This window comes from Geotrypetes seraphini, chromosome 1 (assembly GCF_902459505.1).
Source record: "Geotrypetes seraphini chromosome 1, aGeoSer1.1, whole genome shotgun sequence".
Taxonomy (NCBI): domain Eukaryota; kingdom Metazoa; phylum Chordata; class Amphibia; order Gymnophiona; family Dermophiidae; genus Geotrypetes; species Geotrypetes seraphini.
The window spans coordinates 20655916-20674824 of NC_047084.1; the positions used below are offsets into that span (position 1 = coordinate 20655916).

Below are 18909 nucleotides of genomic sequence, written 5' to 3' on the forward strand. Positions count from 1 at the left end.
AAGCACATTTTATGGAAAGTAGTTGTATGATCAATTGTTAGGATTTACGATTATAATTTTGTTTGCTCTCTGCAGAAATTAAATCCAATATAGCTGTGTAACTTTTATTAACATACACAATAGCAAATCTGCAGCTGCTCATCTGCTCCCAGATGTGTCATCTGCATTATGTACAATGTTCTTTATTCCAGGGTTTCTAAAGGAAGAGACACAGCAGTACCAAGATACTCTTAAAATTGAGGATACCTGTATTTGCTCTGAAAGGATTAGACATGGTACTTAAAAAGAATAAGGGCTAGATTTATTAAGCAAATCGATTGTATACCAATCGGTTTGCGACCCCTTTGCGACCCGTTTTCCCTCCAACCCAATTCACTAACCTATGTAGCGATCCCATCCCGATCTGTGCATGCAGATGAGGGGAATTGGCATGCAAAGCAGGAAGGACGCAAGTCACAAAACTTTTTTCCCTACACACCGACTGGCTGGCCGATCAAGAACAAGTGACTGGTGAGGACCAGTCGCTTGTGTAAAAAACAGCTTTGCCCCGACTATTCTCTCTGGCTCCCCTGCTCTCTCTGCCTACCCCAAATTTCTCTAGCACCCCTGACTCTCCTGCTCTCTAAAACTGCCCGACTACTGGCTCTCCTGACTCTCCTGCTCTCTGCCACCCTTCCCTACAGTGTGAGTTTGTGGTTTTAAAGTGGGTCTGCACCGCAGGGAAGGGCGGCAGAGAGCAGGAGAATCATAAATTGCCCACCCCCTGGCCCTGCCCAGCCCAGCCCGACACCCCCTCCTATGTATGTAAAAGTTTGGAGCAGGAGAAGTGCTCAGTCCCTCCTGTTCCATAGACCTCCCTCCTGCCACCGACCCTCCCAACCGGCCCTCCACACCACCCCCGACTGGCCCACCCCTGGTCGGGCCGGGTCAGCTGACCTGCCTGTCTGGACCCACTCCCCTCCCCATACCTTGAAAATAGTTGGGAGCAGGAGGGGTGCTGCTCTCCGATGCCACTACACAATATAGGCCTTATGTGATGCACGGGGAGGGGCCTAAGGTCCTGATTGGCTGAGGCGCCTCGGGATCCTCCTTTGGGAGGGGCCTGGAGTTCCTCAGCCAATCAGGAACTTCCTTAGGGAGAAGTCTAAGGAAGTCCCTGATTGGCCAATCAGTGCCTTAGGCCCCTCCCCATGTATCAGATGATGTGCCGGAGCAGGGCCTAAGACCACTATTATGCAGCGGCAGCTGGGAGAGCAGGAGCAAGAGGACTTTCTTCCTGCTCCCGAAGATTGGCCTAGGAGCAGGAGGGTCTGGGCACCCTTCCTGCTCCCGAAGATGGAGGGAGCCTTGCCCTAAGAAGCAGGAGGGACCGGGCACCCCTCCTGCTCCCAACCATTGAACAGGTACACAGGACGGGTGGGCGGGCCCGACCGCCTGGGCCGACCTGGGGGTGGGCCGGTCGTAAGTGAGGCGGTGGGGCCGGTGAGCTGCCCATGCTTGATCAGGGAGGGGGTGTCGGGCAGGGCAGGGCAGGTGTGGCAGGCCAGTGGGTGGGGCTAGTGTAGGCTCTTCTGCCTGCTCTATTCTGCCCCAATCTCTCCTGCCTGCTCGCCAGACTCCCCTGCTTTCTGCCACCGTACCCCGCAGTGCAGGCCCACTTTAAAACCACAGGCTTGCACTGCAGGGAATGGAGGCAGAGAGTAGGAGAGTCCAGCGAGCAACAAGAGAGATCGGGGCATAGCAGGGCAGGCAGGAGAGATCATGGCAGAGCTCTGACAGCAGTGACAGGAGGCAGCTTCTCCTGCCACTACTGTCAGGGTCTACACATTTGCGATCCTTGCTCGCAAATGGGGGCGTTCCTCCAATCGCCCCCATTTGAATACGACTGATTTGTGAATCAGTCAGACCTGCCCGGATCGGAAATGGGTTTGTTCCGATTCAGGCAGGTTAGAGAATCTAGCCCTAAGTTTTAAATTAGTATGGGGTCCTTTTACTAAGGCGTGCTAATCGATTTAGCACACACTAAATGCTAAGGTGCCCATTATATTCTAAGGGCACCTTAGCATTAGCGCATGCTAATCTTTAGCACGTGCTAAATTGGTTAGCGCACCTTAGTAAAAGGACCCCCATATTCTTTCATCACTTTGATCAGAATTTTGATGTAAAAGTGTGACTCTACTTAAATGATTTCAAATGGGTATGCAGATTTACACAGACTATAGACAGAATCTAGGGTATACTGTTTGCTCCTATCTTGTAAATCCAGAGGGAAGTACTTTTCTTACAAAGTCACTAATGCTTCCCTCCTTGATAGTAAACTAACAAGAAAATGCTGGAATAATACAAGCACAATTGTAAATAATAATAGGAGGGAGAATTATCTCAGAATTTTTTAACTATGTCCAATAACAGATCTACAGTTAGAATTAAATTAATCTTAGGTCAAAGTGAAAGCGTTTATAAACCATGAATTAAAATGTGTTTTTGAAAAATATCCTCCCTATAAATCACAAATCTTATTATTAAATGAAATAATGAACTTATCTTGAAGCAAACACCCAACAGAGACCTTCATTTTGCCCACAGCTGTATTGTGGTGATAAAGTTTGATAGGATAGAAGCAATTTAATTAAAGAAGATAAAAAATATGGTACTATTATCACTCATTATCACAGTACTACTATATTTTCTCATGCAATTAAAAAAAAATCATGATTCCAAGTGCTGTTGTGTTCACTTGTATTGAGGGAAAAAATGTATTCCCTCCGATGGAGCTTTGGACAAAATGAAGGCCTCCATTAGATGTTTTTCTTCACGATAATAGAATTAAACAGAATTATGAATTTAAGATTTGTGTTTCACAAGAATAGTTTTACAACTACACATTTTGATTCATGGTTTACAAACATTTTCACTTTAACTTATGATCAATTTCATCCTAATTGTAGATCTGTTATTGAACTTACCTCCCTCTTTTACAAAGCCGCACAGTAACGGCCCCCAAGCCCATAGAGATTTAAAGGGCTTCGGGGCCATTACCACACGGCTTTGTAGAAGAGGGGGTAGTTAAAAGAATTCTGAGGTCTTTTTCCCCCCTGTTATTGTATTTGCATTTGTATTGTTTCAGCATTTTAGCTTTTGTTATTGCTGGTTGGCCCCTTTTTTATATTTACTAAATCCTAGTGAGCTAAATCAGAGAAGCCCAGTGTACTAAAGCTGCCAACAAGGCAATGGACAAAGTGACTATTTGCTTCTTGTATTTCCTTTTTTTTTTTTTTTGAGGGGGCAGTGTATAAATGCATAGTAATGTAAATTTGAAACCGCTGTTCGCATGTTCTAATTTGTATCTATGCTTTACATTCATTGTGTTTGGTATCCAGGTTTGTGTATGTGACACGAAGATAGCAATTTTCACTTTATCTAGCCTTGTTAGTGAAAAAAGTTAAAAATAAAGATTAAGTTGAAAATGAGGGCAAACGTTAGCTTTAATACTTAATCTGAAAAGGTGGTAACAGAAATCAAACAAGCCATTACAAAATAATGATGGAATCCTCTTTAACCTTTTCCTATCGTGTGTCCCGGATGACGGGACATTCCAAAAATGTCGTTGCCATCGTGGATAAACAGTCTGTATGGACTAATAAATAATAATTATTTTATTTTTGTATACTGCCTTACCCAGGGAGTTCTAGGCGGTTCACATCAGTTAATCAGAGTTACAAACAATGAAGCCATTGAAATCATTGAAATTAACAGGTTAGGAAAGTACAATAAAAAGGAGTAGGAGGAAATTCCTGGCCATTAGTGGGTGGTGATGAAAGAAGTAGAAGTCAAGTGTATTAAGAGTTCAGTCTGTGGAATAAGTGTGTTTTGAGTTGTTTTCTGAGGTCAAGATAGGCGAGGGCATCGAGCACAATTTGGGCTAGCCATGGGTTCAGTTTAGCTGCCTGGAAGGAGAAGGTTCTGTCGAGGAACCTTTTGAAATGGCTTAATTTTAGTGAGGGGAAGGTGAACAGGTGAATTCTGCCAGGAACACAAAATATTTTAATTTACAGACTTATGACTTATTTACATTATGTTTACAATAGCCATAAATGATAACGGTGAATACAAAATTTTGCTAAAATAATTACGATTGGAACCAGCATAACGTAAAATTTATTACGATAGGAAAAGGTTAAGAAAAGTTTCTGATCAGACTGTACAAAAGGCAGCATGCTAAACAGTTTGAAAGGATGATGAAAGATGCTTACCTGTTGCACTAAGCACTTCATTTCCATAAAACTCTGTAACAAACTGGAAAGCATGACTGAACTCAAAATGAAGGCTGTCTATTTTCTCTATTCGAATCCTATCATCATGAAAGCTAAAAGAAAAAAAAAATTAAATTTGTTTAAACTTTTCACTGTACTCCTATGAGTTAAATAAACACTGATAAGTAGTTCTGTCTGCTTTTCTTGACTACTATATGGCTACAGAACATTTCAAATCAGACCAACAATGGCCCTTCATGGCAGAAAACAAGAGGAAGGTTTTCTTGGATCCCTCCTTATCCCCTATTAGATTGAATACAAACTATGCAGAGATAAGCAATCTCTAAAATTAGTCAAGCCACGTCATATAAATGACCTTAAGTCAAAGATTGAAACAATAAATAAATACCTCAGTAAAGTGTCACCTTGAACAATAAAGTCCTAATGGTGGCCAGTCAAAGCATCAGGAGTCAGTCTTCAATATTTTTCAGTAAACTTCCATTACTAATATATGCATTACTTTTGTGACGAGCAGACAAGTTACATGCTATTAACTGTTTAAGGGTGGGGGGGGGTTACGCCCACTGATGTTTTGAAAGATGCTTTAGGGCTTTTTGTTCAAGGTGGTTTTCTACTCAGGTCTTTTTCATCCTCTATTTCTGGATGGTTTCAATTAACTTTGACTTAAAAGCCACATCATACAAGTGATCCTCTTAAATTATACAGAAGCACTCACTCCCCAGAAGATTGAAATGGTTAATTTCATACTGAGTTTAAATCGGGCAGCCAGAAGGGGATTACCAAGGCTGCTCACACTTGGGTCCTGCCCACTGCGGCTGGTAAACTATCTTAAAATGCCAGAAAGAAAAATTATTTGTGCCCATCTAAAAAAATTAAAAAACCAGAAAACATTTTAAAAACAGAGATATTTAACCTTTTCTTTTTGATTGCTGATACAAAACATTTTAAAAAAAAATTACTTACAAAGTTGTCAGAACAATTAACCCTGAGATATTTTGTGATTAGCAATCAATTTTCTTTTCACTTTCTTCTTGAGAACATAAAATTCTAAATCTGTAGCATACATGGGAAGTTTCAAGTAATTGAAAGATTACTTCTTTTTTTTGTTGTTAAAGAAAAAGGTTTAAACTAGAGAAATATCCTGAAAGACAGGTAACATTTGGTAACATTCCACCTGATATTCAAAGTGAGTTAACCAGCCGAGAATGGTCACCGACCAGTTCTTATCAGCATCACTTTGTTATTTTAGCATATTTGGACTATGCTAATTCTCTTTACATCGGTTTAAGCAAATATAATACGAAGAGATTACAGCTTATTCAGAACATAGCTGCCAAACTGATTTTTGGAAAAAATTAATTTGACCATGTTACACCATTGGCTTCCGATATATTGGAGAATTCAGTTTAAGGGCTCCTTTTACAAAGGTGTGTTAGGGCTTTAACGCGCGGAATAGCGTGTGCTGAATTGCTGCGTAGAAGCGTAGCATGCGTTAATTTACTGCGTGCGCTAAAAACACTAGCGCACCTTAGTATTTATTTATTTATTCAATTTTTAGCCCGTCCTCCCAAAGGAGCCCAGAACGGGTTACAAAGTACATCCATAATAATCCAGACAGAGCAGAGATGACAGTTTACATAAATTACAATATAGACATGACAATAAAACATATGTACAAGTAGCATCTGGTGAGATTAAGTGACATAGTGCGTTGACTGGGTGGCATTTCAGGGTGAATGACTTTAAGGCACTGGGTTAGTAAAGAGGAAGGTTTTCACGGCCTTCCTGAAGTTCCAGAGTCCATCTAGTGATCTGACAGATGGAGGGACTGTGTGCCAAAGTTTGGGTATGAAATGTGAGTAGAAGCGTTTGCGGGCGGTTTCAGTTTTGAGGGAGCGGCCAGAAGGTATGGTCAGTCATTTTTCTCCTTGGGACCTCAGTGGTCGTTTTGGTAAAAGGAGCCCTAAGTGTGCTAATGTTGTTTTTAAGAGTTTATAAGGGATTTTTTCCCCCACTGTTTCCTCTTTCTTTTAACTTGCATCATCTTCAGTCTACTTGGAATATACATAAATTAAAATTAAAATTTCTTTCTGTTAGAGGGATTCAAACTTTTGGTAAATTCTCACATTCTTTGGCATATACTATGGTGACAGTTTGGAACGATCTTCCCTCAGTTATTAGAACTTCTTTATCTTTGACCCACTTTACAAATATTCTGAAAACGTATCTGTTTAAGAAATTCCTAATGGATAGTTGAAAGAGGATGTCTCTGAGAATTTCTCTAATCAATCGATGAATGTTAATATACTCTTCCCTAAGGAAGTCCCTGAATGGCTGAAGTGCCCCAGGTGCCTCCCAAGGAAGGAGCCCAAGGCACCTCAGCCAATCAGGGCCTTAGGCCCCACTACATGCATCACATGATGCACCAGGGTAGGGCTTAAGGCCGCACTCGTCATCGGAGGCCTGGAGCAGGAGGGACTGAGCACCCCTATTGATCCCAACATAAAGGTACGGGGAAGGGGTGGATCCAGCCAGGAACCGGGAGGGGGTGTCCCTTGGGTGGCAGGAGGGTGTCGGCAACCCTCCTGCCATTTGTTTTTGGGTGTGGGAAAAATAGTAGAGATGGCAGGAGGGAGTGGGAACCCTGCTGCTATAATTTTAAAAGCGGCGTTTTAAGGTACGGGGAGAGGTGGGCCCGGCCTGGCCCAGCCAATGGCGGGTTTACGATGGCAGGAGGAAGTTGGCATCCCTCCTGCCATATTCATTTGTGGGGGAAGTAGTAGACATAATAATAATAACAGTTTATATACCGCAATACCGTTAAGTTCTATGCGGTTTACAATAGATTAAGCGAGGTACAAATTGATTGAATTTAAGAGGGGGAAGAGGAGAGTTAATAGGACCGGAAATGCATTGTTGAGGAGAAAGAGATTAATAGGACAGAGGAATCACTATGGAGGAGAAAGATGAGTGGGTCAGTTGTCTAGATACTTTAGGAACAGTTGAGTTTTAGACATTTTCTGAATTCCTCATAAGTAGTGGGCGAAAGCAGTTGATCTAGGTCTTTACCCCAATGCTGATTGATGTGAAAGAAGGTGTTCATGGTGTTTTTTCAGTTTACAACCTCTAACTGGGGGGGAAACGAAGTAGGAATGAGAGCTTCTCTTGTGTCTGTTGGCAGAGAAGGAGAAAAGGTCAATTATGTATTTAGGGGCAAGTCCGTTTAGCGCTTTAAAGCAGAAGCAGGCGAATTAAAACTTTATGCGCGCTTCCATCGGTAGCCAATGTAACTGCCGGTAGTAGGGTGGGCTGGATGGGGTGATTAAGTTCATTGATGCATAGATGTGTTTTGGTGTCAAACGGATGTGGTGAAGCAATGAAGACATGGCAGGAGGGAGTGGGAACTCTCCTACCATAATTTTAAAAGTGGCATCAGCGAGGGGGGGGCACACATTATTTTTTGGTTCAGGGAGGGAGGGTGGAAGAGGCACTTGGGAGAGGGATTTAATTTTTTTCAAATCAAGCTATTTTGCTTGTGTAAAACACATGTTCACTGACCCCATTGCATCCCCACAAAAACTGAAATAAAAATGTACATACCTGCCTCCAGAACATCAGCACCTGGCATAGGAAAGCCTAGTACAGCTGCACAGAGGTCTCTTAAGTAGCATGGGGGTGGGCTAGTGAACCATAGAGAGGAGGACCCAGGTCCATAAGCCACTCTAACCACATTAATGGTGGAAAATATGAGCCCGCCAAAACTCTACTCTACTGCCATATAAGTGCCACCTGCAGCCATAAGGGCTATTGGGGGGCTCACCATAGCCTATAAGAGAGTTCTGGTGAGATGTTTAAGTGGCACCCTTTTTGTGAAGTTCACAGCAGTGCCCTGTAAAGTGCCCCAGTACTCTGTTGCCATTTCTGGGTAGCCAGTCCATCACAATGCTGACCCCTCCCACGTCCAAAGGATCTTATTCTGGCCATTTGGGACTTGGACAAATTTTGGATAGAGAATGCAGTATAAAGATAGATGACTTGGCGGTCTGGACGTCCAGATAGACGATTCTTGAAAAAAATATATCTTGGACGTATTTTTCGAGTATGGACTTTGCATGCTGCCGACTTTGGGCGACTAGCGGCTTATGCCCAAAACAGACTTAAGACATTTCTTTTGATTATGCCCCTCCACGTATTTCCCCATCCCCAGAAGGCTTCTATTATTCCTGCCCTTTCACTTTGATTTCTCCATGTTTTATTTTTCCCTTCTTGCCGCATCCTTCTGTTTCACCTGTCTTCTCGTCCTTATGCATGTCACAGCCTGTCCTTCACTCTCATTTATGTTGTTCTCTTCTCCTCCCTTTTCTACTTGACCAATCTTTCACTTGTTCTATATTGCCTTTCATTTTACCTTAGATATAGTTCTCCTTCTCTATCCACATTGTGCTACAACTCTTCTTATTTTTTCTGGTGCTTTCCTCATATCTGGTCTTTCGTCTTCATCTACAAGTGGTACTCTCCTACTGCACAGTGAAAATATAAGGGGCTGCTAATACAATTGTAAGTGATTAGCACAGAGGCCCTTTTCCTAAAGTGTGGTAATAAGTAGTCTGATGTTATTTCTCAGCCGATATCAAACTACAAACAAACCTCGTTCGTGAGAAAGGACCACCAACTAAACAGTGAAAAATTTATATTTGTATGAGAATTTCTGTAACTGGGAACTCAAAATAACAAAGCATTCCCCACAGAATCTCACGGAACTTTGCAAATTAAGGCATAAATTATCTGGAGTCCGTGTTACATCTTTAACTCTCACTTTTTTTGGTTTTTATATATTACTAGTGCTGCTATTGCAATAAAATCATCCACAGTATTTCCTCTCTCTGCTTGACTGTAGTTCCTTTCCCTTTCTAATTTTATTCTATTGTGAACCGCTTTGCTACTGTTCGTAAAAAGTGGTATATAAAGAGAAATAAACCATAAAACAACTTATCGTTGACCTTAAGGCATGCAAATAAAATACATTTCTAAAGCACAGATCTTATGCTTATAGGAATAGTCTCTCTGGAAGAAAAGAAAAACGAGAGGACTCTAGAACAGTTTTAAGGCCACCTTTGTTTAAAAACACTGTTTATGAAAGCTTCTTGCAACACCTGTTGATAAAATTAGAACGTTAGACTAGTACATATGTGGGAGGGAGAGGAGTGGATAACAAACAAAATTAATAATCTGTGATTTACTTTTACTTAGAGCAAAGGAATACAAGTATTACTTTGATTTATTCATTTTTCTATACTGTTCTCTTAGGAGAACTCAGAACGGTTTTCATGAATTTATTCAGGTCCTCAAACATTTTTCCTCTCTGTCCTAGTGGGCTCACACTCTATCTAATGTACCTGGGGCAATAGGAGGATTAAGCGACTTGCCCAGGGTCACAAAGAACAGCTTGGTTTTGAACCCACAACCCCAGGGTGCTGAGGATGTAGCTTTAACCACTGTGCCACACTCATGCGCGTTTTGTGTGTTATGTCCTACTTTCACTTCCTCATAATTCTTTACATGTTTAGATACAGAGCACAAGATGTTTATAAACAAAGAAAATGGGCCGCCACTTACTCCCTCCCAACCCAGGTGAGCCACCATTCAAATTGATGCCAACACCTCCTCCTTCTGGCCTGTTTGGGTCAACATACAATACTGTTGTCCCATCCTTCTTCCAACAAGAGTAGGCAAATGTTGATGTCAAAGTCAAATTCTGTGTAATTCCCCCAGAAGTAATATACATTTATCACAAAGGAGCAATGGTTTCCTTTAAGAACATTTCTGATTGTAATGAGAATCCTATATAGTAATACCTTTAGCATGCATGCACACTTCAATTTTCGTGGCTCCATGCGTCTGTAGCTCCGTGGCTGGCAGAGAAATTGTAAAGCGAGCAACGCATGACGATTTGCTTCGAGTGGCGTTTTAACCTAATCCAGCAGCAGTTACTGTGTGTCGGTTGCCCTTCCCAACACAACGCATGATTTAAAAAAAAAAAGGTAGGATGGGGCACGATAATTGACAGGGAGAGAGATTGAAAGAAAGAAAAAACAGACAGCGGCCAAGGAGAGAGAGAGACAGAAAGAAAGTCAGACAAACAGACAGACAGAGGCCAAGGAGAGAGAGAGAGACAGAAAGAAAGACAGACAGACAGCGGCCAAGGAGAGAGAGAGACAGAAAGAAAGACAGACAAACAGACAGACAGCGGCCAAGGAGGGAGAGAGACAGAAAGAAAGACAGACAGACAGCGGCCAAGGAGAGAGAGAGAGACAGAAAGAAAGACAGACAGACAGCAGCCAAGGAGAGAGAGAGAGACAGAAAGAAAGACAAACAGACAGCGGCCAAGGAGAGAGACAGAAAGAAAGAAAGAAAGAAAGACAGACAGACAGAAAGCGGCCAAGGAGAGTGAGAGAAAGAGATAGACACACACACACACACATCTATTCTAGCACCCGTTAATGTAACGGGCTTAAAGACTAGTTTATTATATCTTTGCTACAAGACTTAAAGGACACCGAACAGGAACTGTTAGGAATGCACTTAGGAAAGCTGTACATTAAATTACACAATTATGCACAACGCAGTACACCACCAGAAGGGCCTTAAAAATAAAGGATACAGTTTTTCTGGTTCCCAACTGCAACTGCACAAACAATACAACTAACATTATTCACACACTGGACTTGCTTTCATACAGTCCCTGCACGCTTCACAGTAAAATTCATTCATGCTTTCTCTGCCTCTCTTTTCACCCTTGCAGAGGCTATGCTTCTGAATACACTCAAATCAGAAAATGATGCCGTTCTTCATCAAGAATCTCACGATAATTTGATTCTCGTCAATGGCTGCAAAATGAGTCATGGTTTTACAAGGAAAGCGTAAATTGTTTTCTCTTTTGAAACTGCCAAGTTCCATTCATAGAATGCACCTGCATTAATGAACAGTTGGCAAAAAATAAAATAAAAAAGGAATTCAGCTTTCACTTTCTCCCTAATAGCTTCACAGAACATTTTCTAAACTAGTAATAAGCATTGTGCTATCATTAATGGCTCAATTCATCTATTTTGATTCTGGAAAGGAAGCCGAGGCAAATAGCTATTTGTACAGGCTGGAAAAAAAAAAGCATATTTGGTATTCAGAGCACAGGTTGGACATGAAACCCAACAAGGAGAAAATGGGTTCTAGTTACTAAAGTGATAAATCATACTGATTCAGACACAAATGTGCTTTAAATGATGATTCAGTTGATAGAACCAAGTGTCCACACTTATGTAGATGATACGTGGCTACTCGTATGCATTGAACCAGATTTATCTAGTAAACTGCCTGCCTGTCTTACAGCAATCAAGAATGGGCTAAAAACACATTGTCTGAACCAAAACAGAGCTCCTGTAAGTCCCTAGCACAAGCAGTCCTATACCTAACCCGACTGTAGTTCAGAAGGTAGGTGAAAGCCTAGTTCTTCTCCCCTGTCTTTGATGAAAGAAGTAACTAACTAGACTGTCACACACAGGTCCAAATTTGGTTTGCGACCCCTTAGCGACCCCAGCCTGGTTCACTTACCTCTCTTCCGGCCATCCTCCGATCCGCGCATGCAAATGAGGGCAATGGCATGCAAAGTAGGCAGGGACATGATTCACTAAACAAAACCCTGCAACACCGACTGGGCTGGCAGATCAAAAAAAAAAAAGTGACTGCTGAGGACCAGTTGCTGAAGCCCTTTCCAGCTGCCCTGCCTTCTGCCGCCCTGATCTCTGCCCTGTCAGCCTCTATCCTGCAGCTCCGAACGCGCCTGCCTGCCTTCCTGCCCCGAACACGCTGCCTGCCTGCCCCAAACACACTGCCTGCCTGCCCCAAACAGGTTGCCTGCCTGCCTCCCTCCCTTCCCCTCACTACAAGCCTGTGGTTTTAACCCGCAGGCTTAAGCGGGTTAAAACCACGGGCTCCATTAAAACGATCACCTTTTTTAAAAAAAATCTATGCCGGCCCTGAGGTCCAGCGCATGCGCAGACCATCTACAGATGGTCTGCACATGCGCTGGGATCGCTATCGAGTGATCCGGGAAGGCAGATGGGGGTGTTCCTCCGATCGCCCCATCTGCATATTGGGGCTTCGTGAATTCATCAGACCTGCCCAGATCGGGCCCGATCAGGCAGGTTCCTGAATCTAGCCCATGGTGTCTTAAGTTGTGCATACAAATCAGTGCACATAGCTGATTCACACACGCAAATTGTTGTTTGACAAGCCAATCAGCACCAATAATTGGCACTAATTAGCAGTTACATATACAACTTTGAAGGCATATTCTATAAAGTGGTGTTTGTCACATCTACTGTGTGAATCTCAAAAAGGGGTGTGGCCAGGGGTGAAGCATGGGAGGATCATGGGTGCTGTTACAGATTAGGAACAGATATTTAGACCTTTTAGGTTTTGGGTCTCCCCCAAATGTCAGGGAACCAGTAGCAGCCTCCTCACAAACAGAACCCCCTAAAGGCCCTCCCCATTCACCCATTGAAGTGTAGGACCAACCTCCCTGGGGTCCATCTTGGAAGCTTTAGTGGTGTAGCAGCAATCCCCAGTTACTTCTGCCCATGCTGGCTCCACTTTCAAAATGGCTGCTATAAACTCTATTTGCAGCTTTGTGAAACTTCCACCTGAGGTTGCAGCAACTATTTTAAAAATGGAGCCAGCCTAGGCTGGAACGACTGGGGATCACTCCTGTCCCAACCTCACCAATGGGCCACCAGAGCTCTGAAGACAGACCTGGTGGGGGAAGGGGCTACACTTGGTGGGAGGGTTGGGAGGCACTTCAGGATGGAGGCTTGAGAGTGAGACCATTCCTATTTTGGAGAGTGGTATGTCTGCCCATTGTTGTGGTATTGGTTTTTACGCCACTGTGCCATCAATAACACCACCATTAAATATCTCATTCTATGTCTGATGGGCCAAATAGTAAACATAACACAAAAACAGAAAATTATTTTAATTTGAATATATAGTTTGAGGGGATTGGTTTTTTTTTTCTCAACCCAAACAGAAAGAAGGTTTCTTTGGAGCTTCTGAAAACAAAACTAGTCAGCATCAAAAGTGAAATCATAGCTCCTGATACATGAGAAAGGACAACAGTTGCAAAGGTTGCCCCCCTCCCCCCTCCCAGGTGTATTACATGAGGTCTATTTTTTTAACCTTCTGGTTATAGTAATATAAGCAGAGAACATTTAATGTTGTACAACACTTGTGAAAATAATCACTGGCAGCCTTAGGCAAGAATAAAAATTTTAAAAATATATTTTTTTTTATATAACCCACTCCCACCTATGTCTCTTCCATTATTTCTGCCCTTGCTCTTCCATGTCACAGTCAATTTTGGATGTATTTGTGTGTAAATAGAATCTTTTCCTATTCTCTTTGCCACCTTCTTGCTTGATGCATTCTTCAATACCTAAATCCCGTATGTGTCAGAGTCATTTCCATGGTTATGAATAAAGATGTTGACATAACACACAGGAAGGAGATAGAGCTGAAGCAATTAGCATACAGAGGAGAGAAAAAAGTGAATGACTATCATACAGAAATCTTTAAAATCACAAGAAAATACAAAATAATATGCCAGCCTCAGTAAATGAAGCTTAAACAGTATATTTTTATAGTATGCGTTAATTTGTTGGCAGCTCACAAAGGAGGTCACGTCTGTTTCCAAAGTCTGGCATCTGCTGTTCACATATGTATTCAGTACATACTGTAATGAAAAGGATGAGAACTGCAGAGACACTGTAATGATGTAGACCACAATAATTACTGCTTTAATGTTCACAAACGTTTAGAGACAGGTTAACAGGATACATATCTACACACTTTGAAAAGCATATTTCCATTTCTTCATTGCTTTCTCTGATTTAGATTCCTTGGGTGTGGTTTGCCTGCTTTCTTTGGAAGGTTAACGCAATCATATTGCTAGTGGGGGAGGGAGAATCAATTTAACATTAATACCTGAAACATCTGGGGGAAGAAGGAGTTACTGGCCCCCATGCCTATTGCATAGCACATCTACTGTTTGGAATAGTCTTCCTTTGGAAATAAGAACATAAGAATTGCCATACTGGGTCAGACCGAAGGTCCATCAAGCCCAGTATCCTGTTTCCAACAGTGCTCAACCCAGGTCCCAAGTACCTAGGCTAGATCCAAAGTAGTAAAACAGATTTTATGCTGTTTATCCTTGGAATAAGCTGTGGATTTCCCCAAGCCATCTCAGTAATGGCCTATGGCTTTCTCTTTAAGGAAATTATCCAAGGCTTTTTTAAACCCCGCTAAGCTGTCACTTTCTTTCTGAAAACTTTGTAAATCCTGTTTATGATAGTTTATGAACATTGACAACTCATATTTTTGTTAGCTGTTTAATGTGTTTGAATGTTGCTATAAACCGCTTTGTAGCCATATTGGATCAAGTGATCCATAAGGTAAATATATATTCGACTAAGTCAAAAAATTTGGGCTTCAAAATGTCTATGGCTCCATTGCCTTCCCTCTGCCAGCACATTTAGGCATTTCGCTTCTCAGTGTATTGACGCTGCCTTAGTGGATGAAAATTTTGAAGGTGCACTGGGTAGGGAGCAACCAACAAAAAAAGTGCAAGTAGAAGGCAGGCTGCGTGTGTGTGCATCATTTTTTGGTTTCCTGTATAGCCTCAACATACATGGGTCACACCAATTTGGCAATATGTCAAATTTTAGTTCCAAAACTGCCATTGACTCAGGGGCAGATTGACCATTGACACTATAGGGCAGTGCCTCAAGGCCCATAGCAGTAGGAGATCCACTCTCCCCTACTTTCCATCTAATTTAATTTAAATCACTTTTGATATGTGGTTGAGGGCCTAAGGGCCCAGAATACAGTCAGATCAACTTATAGTTCAGTATATATGGTATTCTCTTACAGTAAAACCAGCTACAGAGCTTAGACAGGGCAATTTAACAGTTTTTACTTATGAAAATCAGGGGTTAAAAACTGCTTTCCTCATCTACAGGTAAAAGAACCCAAATTTTTTTTATATCTGGACTGCACAGGTGTGGAACTGGTGGTTCATGGAAGGACAGAGCCAACAGACAACATGCTTGGTTTTCTTTCTATACTATAGAGTGTCTGTGATGCAAGTCAAACTCTAGGGAGGTTTTTCCCCTTTGAAAATTTACTACTAGGCCAATGCACATTCTAAAAACTGCTCAGGGATAGTAATTACAGATTGAAATCACATGCAGCAAATCAGTGTACTGCCCAATGGCTTTAATCCAGGTAAATTCAAGTGCTGAGTATATATTAGGTATGTTCTTACCAGACAATATTCCTCTTGGTTTTAATGAACATTCCTCTGCCATTGTGCAAAAGGATTAAGACCTTGAAATATCTCCCTGTATAAAACTCTGAATTAGCACTAGGATTAAAAATAATTGCTAAATTTCAAGCCGTTAAGTATGCACCACCTATATACTTCTGAGGCAAAAAGATTAATTCTTACCCCAAGCCCATCTGTAGCTGTAGGCAGCATTAACACTGTCTGAGAAGGATGTGACATTTGTAAAACATGGTTATATCAACATTGCTCTGGTTCTGGTTTTCAGAAGGCTTATAGAAAGTTTCATATTTAAACAATTCCACTTAAACTCACTCAGAATTTTTGTATGAACAGATATTGAGTTTAACTTGGAAACCGTCTTACGCTCTCTTATTTTGAAATTAATTTACCATTTTAACAGAATATGTGCCTAATATATTTTTTTATTTTATTTTGAAATTTTGAAAATATTACAAAGCAAATCAACATTATACACTAATAAAAAGATATTGACACAATAAGAAGAAAGTATTTGTTGAGTGCAGATCATTGGGACTACTTTTGAGACTACATTGGAACTACTTTTGTAAAGAATTTGTATGACAGACATCTTAAGAGACCCCCGATGTAGGCCAAGAGCCAAAACATTGGCAGTGTTGGGTCTTTTTAGTGAATAATAATCTGTCCCAGTTCTATTGGCGTGTACACTCTTTTGTGGGTGGCATTATTACAGGAAACATACCTCAGCAAAGGGATTGGATTGGAGATCTTTATTATGCTGCTTACAAAGGCAGACAGAGGGGTGTCTATCCTATATAATAAAACTTTACGCGCATGCGCTTTTAAAACGACGTGATCCCTGCCGCTATGGTGCGAGATCTGTGGCCGTGTTCCATTTTAGAACGCGGCGGCAGGGATCACTTTGGCCACTCCCCCCTCCCGCCCTCACTCACCAACCGCTGGAGGAAGTGCAGGCAAGCTCTCTCCCTGCGTCCTCGCGGCCCCGATTGGTGCTGGCAGCGGCTGCCGGGAGGAGGGCTTCGTGGAGCGCTGCCACCCGCCAACACCTTCCCAGTCTCCTGAGCCATGTCCTCGCCATCCCGATTGTTGGCCGCGGTGGCCACCGCTGTGCTCAGGGTGAAACTGCTTCTGACATCTTCAGGCTTCCGGCGCATGCAGGCATGTCGGTGGTGGCGAAGGAGGGTGTCGTGCGACGCAGGCAGGGATCGGAAAGGGTAAGGGAGCCGGCCAGAAATGAGTCAGTGGTGGTTGGGCTGGGAGGGGAGAGAAGCGGTCTGCCTCGGGTGCTTCAAGGCCTGGCTTCTTCGGGCAGCAGCAGCGTTTACAATTCACTGCTGTTGCCGGCTTCATGCCTTCCTCTCTGGCGGGTCCTGCCTACTTTCTGTTTTTATGAAGACCCGACAGAGAGGAAGACCTGAAGCTAGCAACAGCAAAGAATTGTGAATGCTGCTGCTGCCCGATGAAGTTCAAGGAGGAAAGGGAGCAGAGGGGGAGAAAATGGCTTGGAGGGAAGAAAAGATGGCAGGGCATGGAGGGAAGGAGAAAGGTATGCCAGACCAAGGAAAAAGGAAGGGGAAAGGAAGGAGGAGATACCATATGGAATAGAGAGAGAGAGGGTGGAAACTGGATGGAAAGAGGGCAGTGAATGGAAGGGGCAAGATAGAGGGTGAACAGTAGATGGAAGGGGTAGAGAGAGGGAGACAGACACTGAATGGAAGTGTGGGGGAGAGGAGGGACAGCCGCTGAATGGAAGTCTGAGGAACAGGGGGAGCAGACGTTGGAAGGACGTGTGGAGGAGAAAAAAAAAGGGCACATGCAGGATTGAGGGAAGAGGATAGAGTTAGAAATAAAGATAGACAGACAGGGGGTCAGGGAGAGACAGACAGAAAGAATGACAGACAGACAGCCAGCATCCAAGAAGAGAGAGAGAAATTTAAAAAAAACCAGACAGACAGACATGTACTCTAGCACCCGTTAATGTAACGGGCTTAAACACTAGTTGTTCCATAAAAGATTAGCGTTTGCCCACCATCAGACAAATCAAGGCCCTGAGGGGAGATCGGTTGTGTTCACAGGCAAGTTACAGGAGATCAAGGTTGTTCTCTGCAATTTATATGCCCCCAAATGTTTACTCCCATTAATTCTTTTTGCATCTAGTTGCACATTTGGTTGCATTTGAGGGATATCATTTAATTATTGGGGAGACTTTAACATCACTAGTGATCCCTCTCTAGACTATAAACCCTCAAAGATTCCATTTAAAGACTATGACAACACAGGGGTCAATTTATTGACTTCAGAACTGGGTGTATATGATCTGTGGCTGAGCTGGACTACACCATTTACTCTCATCCACACAAAGTTCATGCCCATTTGGACTACATCTTGGGCTCCCGCTCACTGGTGGGAGAGGTAACGAGTTCTCACATTGAGACAACAGCGATCTCTGACCACTCACCAGTTGGAGGTAGTGATTGAAACTCTAATAGAACACTGAGATGGCACATGAATCCATCATTACATCTGAATGAGGAGTTTTGTGCATTTCTCCACCAGTCATGGCTTGATTACCCAGTGGACACTGAGGTGGAGGATGCCAGACCACGGGTATATTGGGAAGCAGCCAAAGCAGTGCTCAGGAGTAAAATCACTGCATTCAATGTTGCCCTCAGTAGAACCTAGGAGAAGGGGATAGTGGAGTAATCAGCCTGGTTGAAACAGGCTCGCCTTCAATTTATCAGATCCTCTACCGAACATAATAGAAGCCAACATTTTGAGCTAAAAAAGAATCTAACTTTACTGCCTTCAAAAAAGGGTTAAACCCTTTTTATCTTATTCTAAGCCTCCCTGGGGTCAGATAATATGAATTAGGATTGCCATTATTCTCAGTGTTTTGTTGTCTTTGGTGTTTGAATATCTATGAATGTGTTAATAACCAGCATGCAAAGGATAAAGATTTTCTTCTTCGTAAAATTGAAAATCTGGAAAATCAAAATAGGAGTTTAAATTTGAGGATTTTAAATTTTCCTATGTCTAAATTTAAAACTCCTAGGGAATTATTTAAGGATTTCCTGGTTTCCATATTAAAAATTGTGGAAACGAATATACCACCTTTGCAAAAGATTTATTACCTAAAAAGGACAATAAAAGAGCCTGAAACAACTACTGAACAAGATTTAACAATTTTCTTGGAATCATCAAATATTGAAGTGTCTGGACGAGCTACACTGATAGTATCTCTGG

The 18909-nt window shown here is 42.4% G+C and overlaps 1 protein-coding gene across 10 annotated transcripts in view; it reads right to left on the bottom strand.

Moving 5' to 3' along the window:
- MSH3 (mutS homolog 3) overlaps window positions 1-18909 on the bottom strand; it is a 451221-nt gene that overhangs the window by 310343 nt on the left and 121969 nt on the right. For all 10 annotated transcript variants that reach the window (XM_033925565.1, XM_033925391.1, XM_033925302.1 and 7 more), the window contains exon 9: window positions 4254-4366. In XM_033925565.1, coding sequence (XP_033781456.1) covers window positions 4254-4366 — 113 coding nt within the window. The remainder of the gene's footprint in view (window positions 1-4253; window positions 4367-18909) is intronic.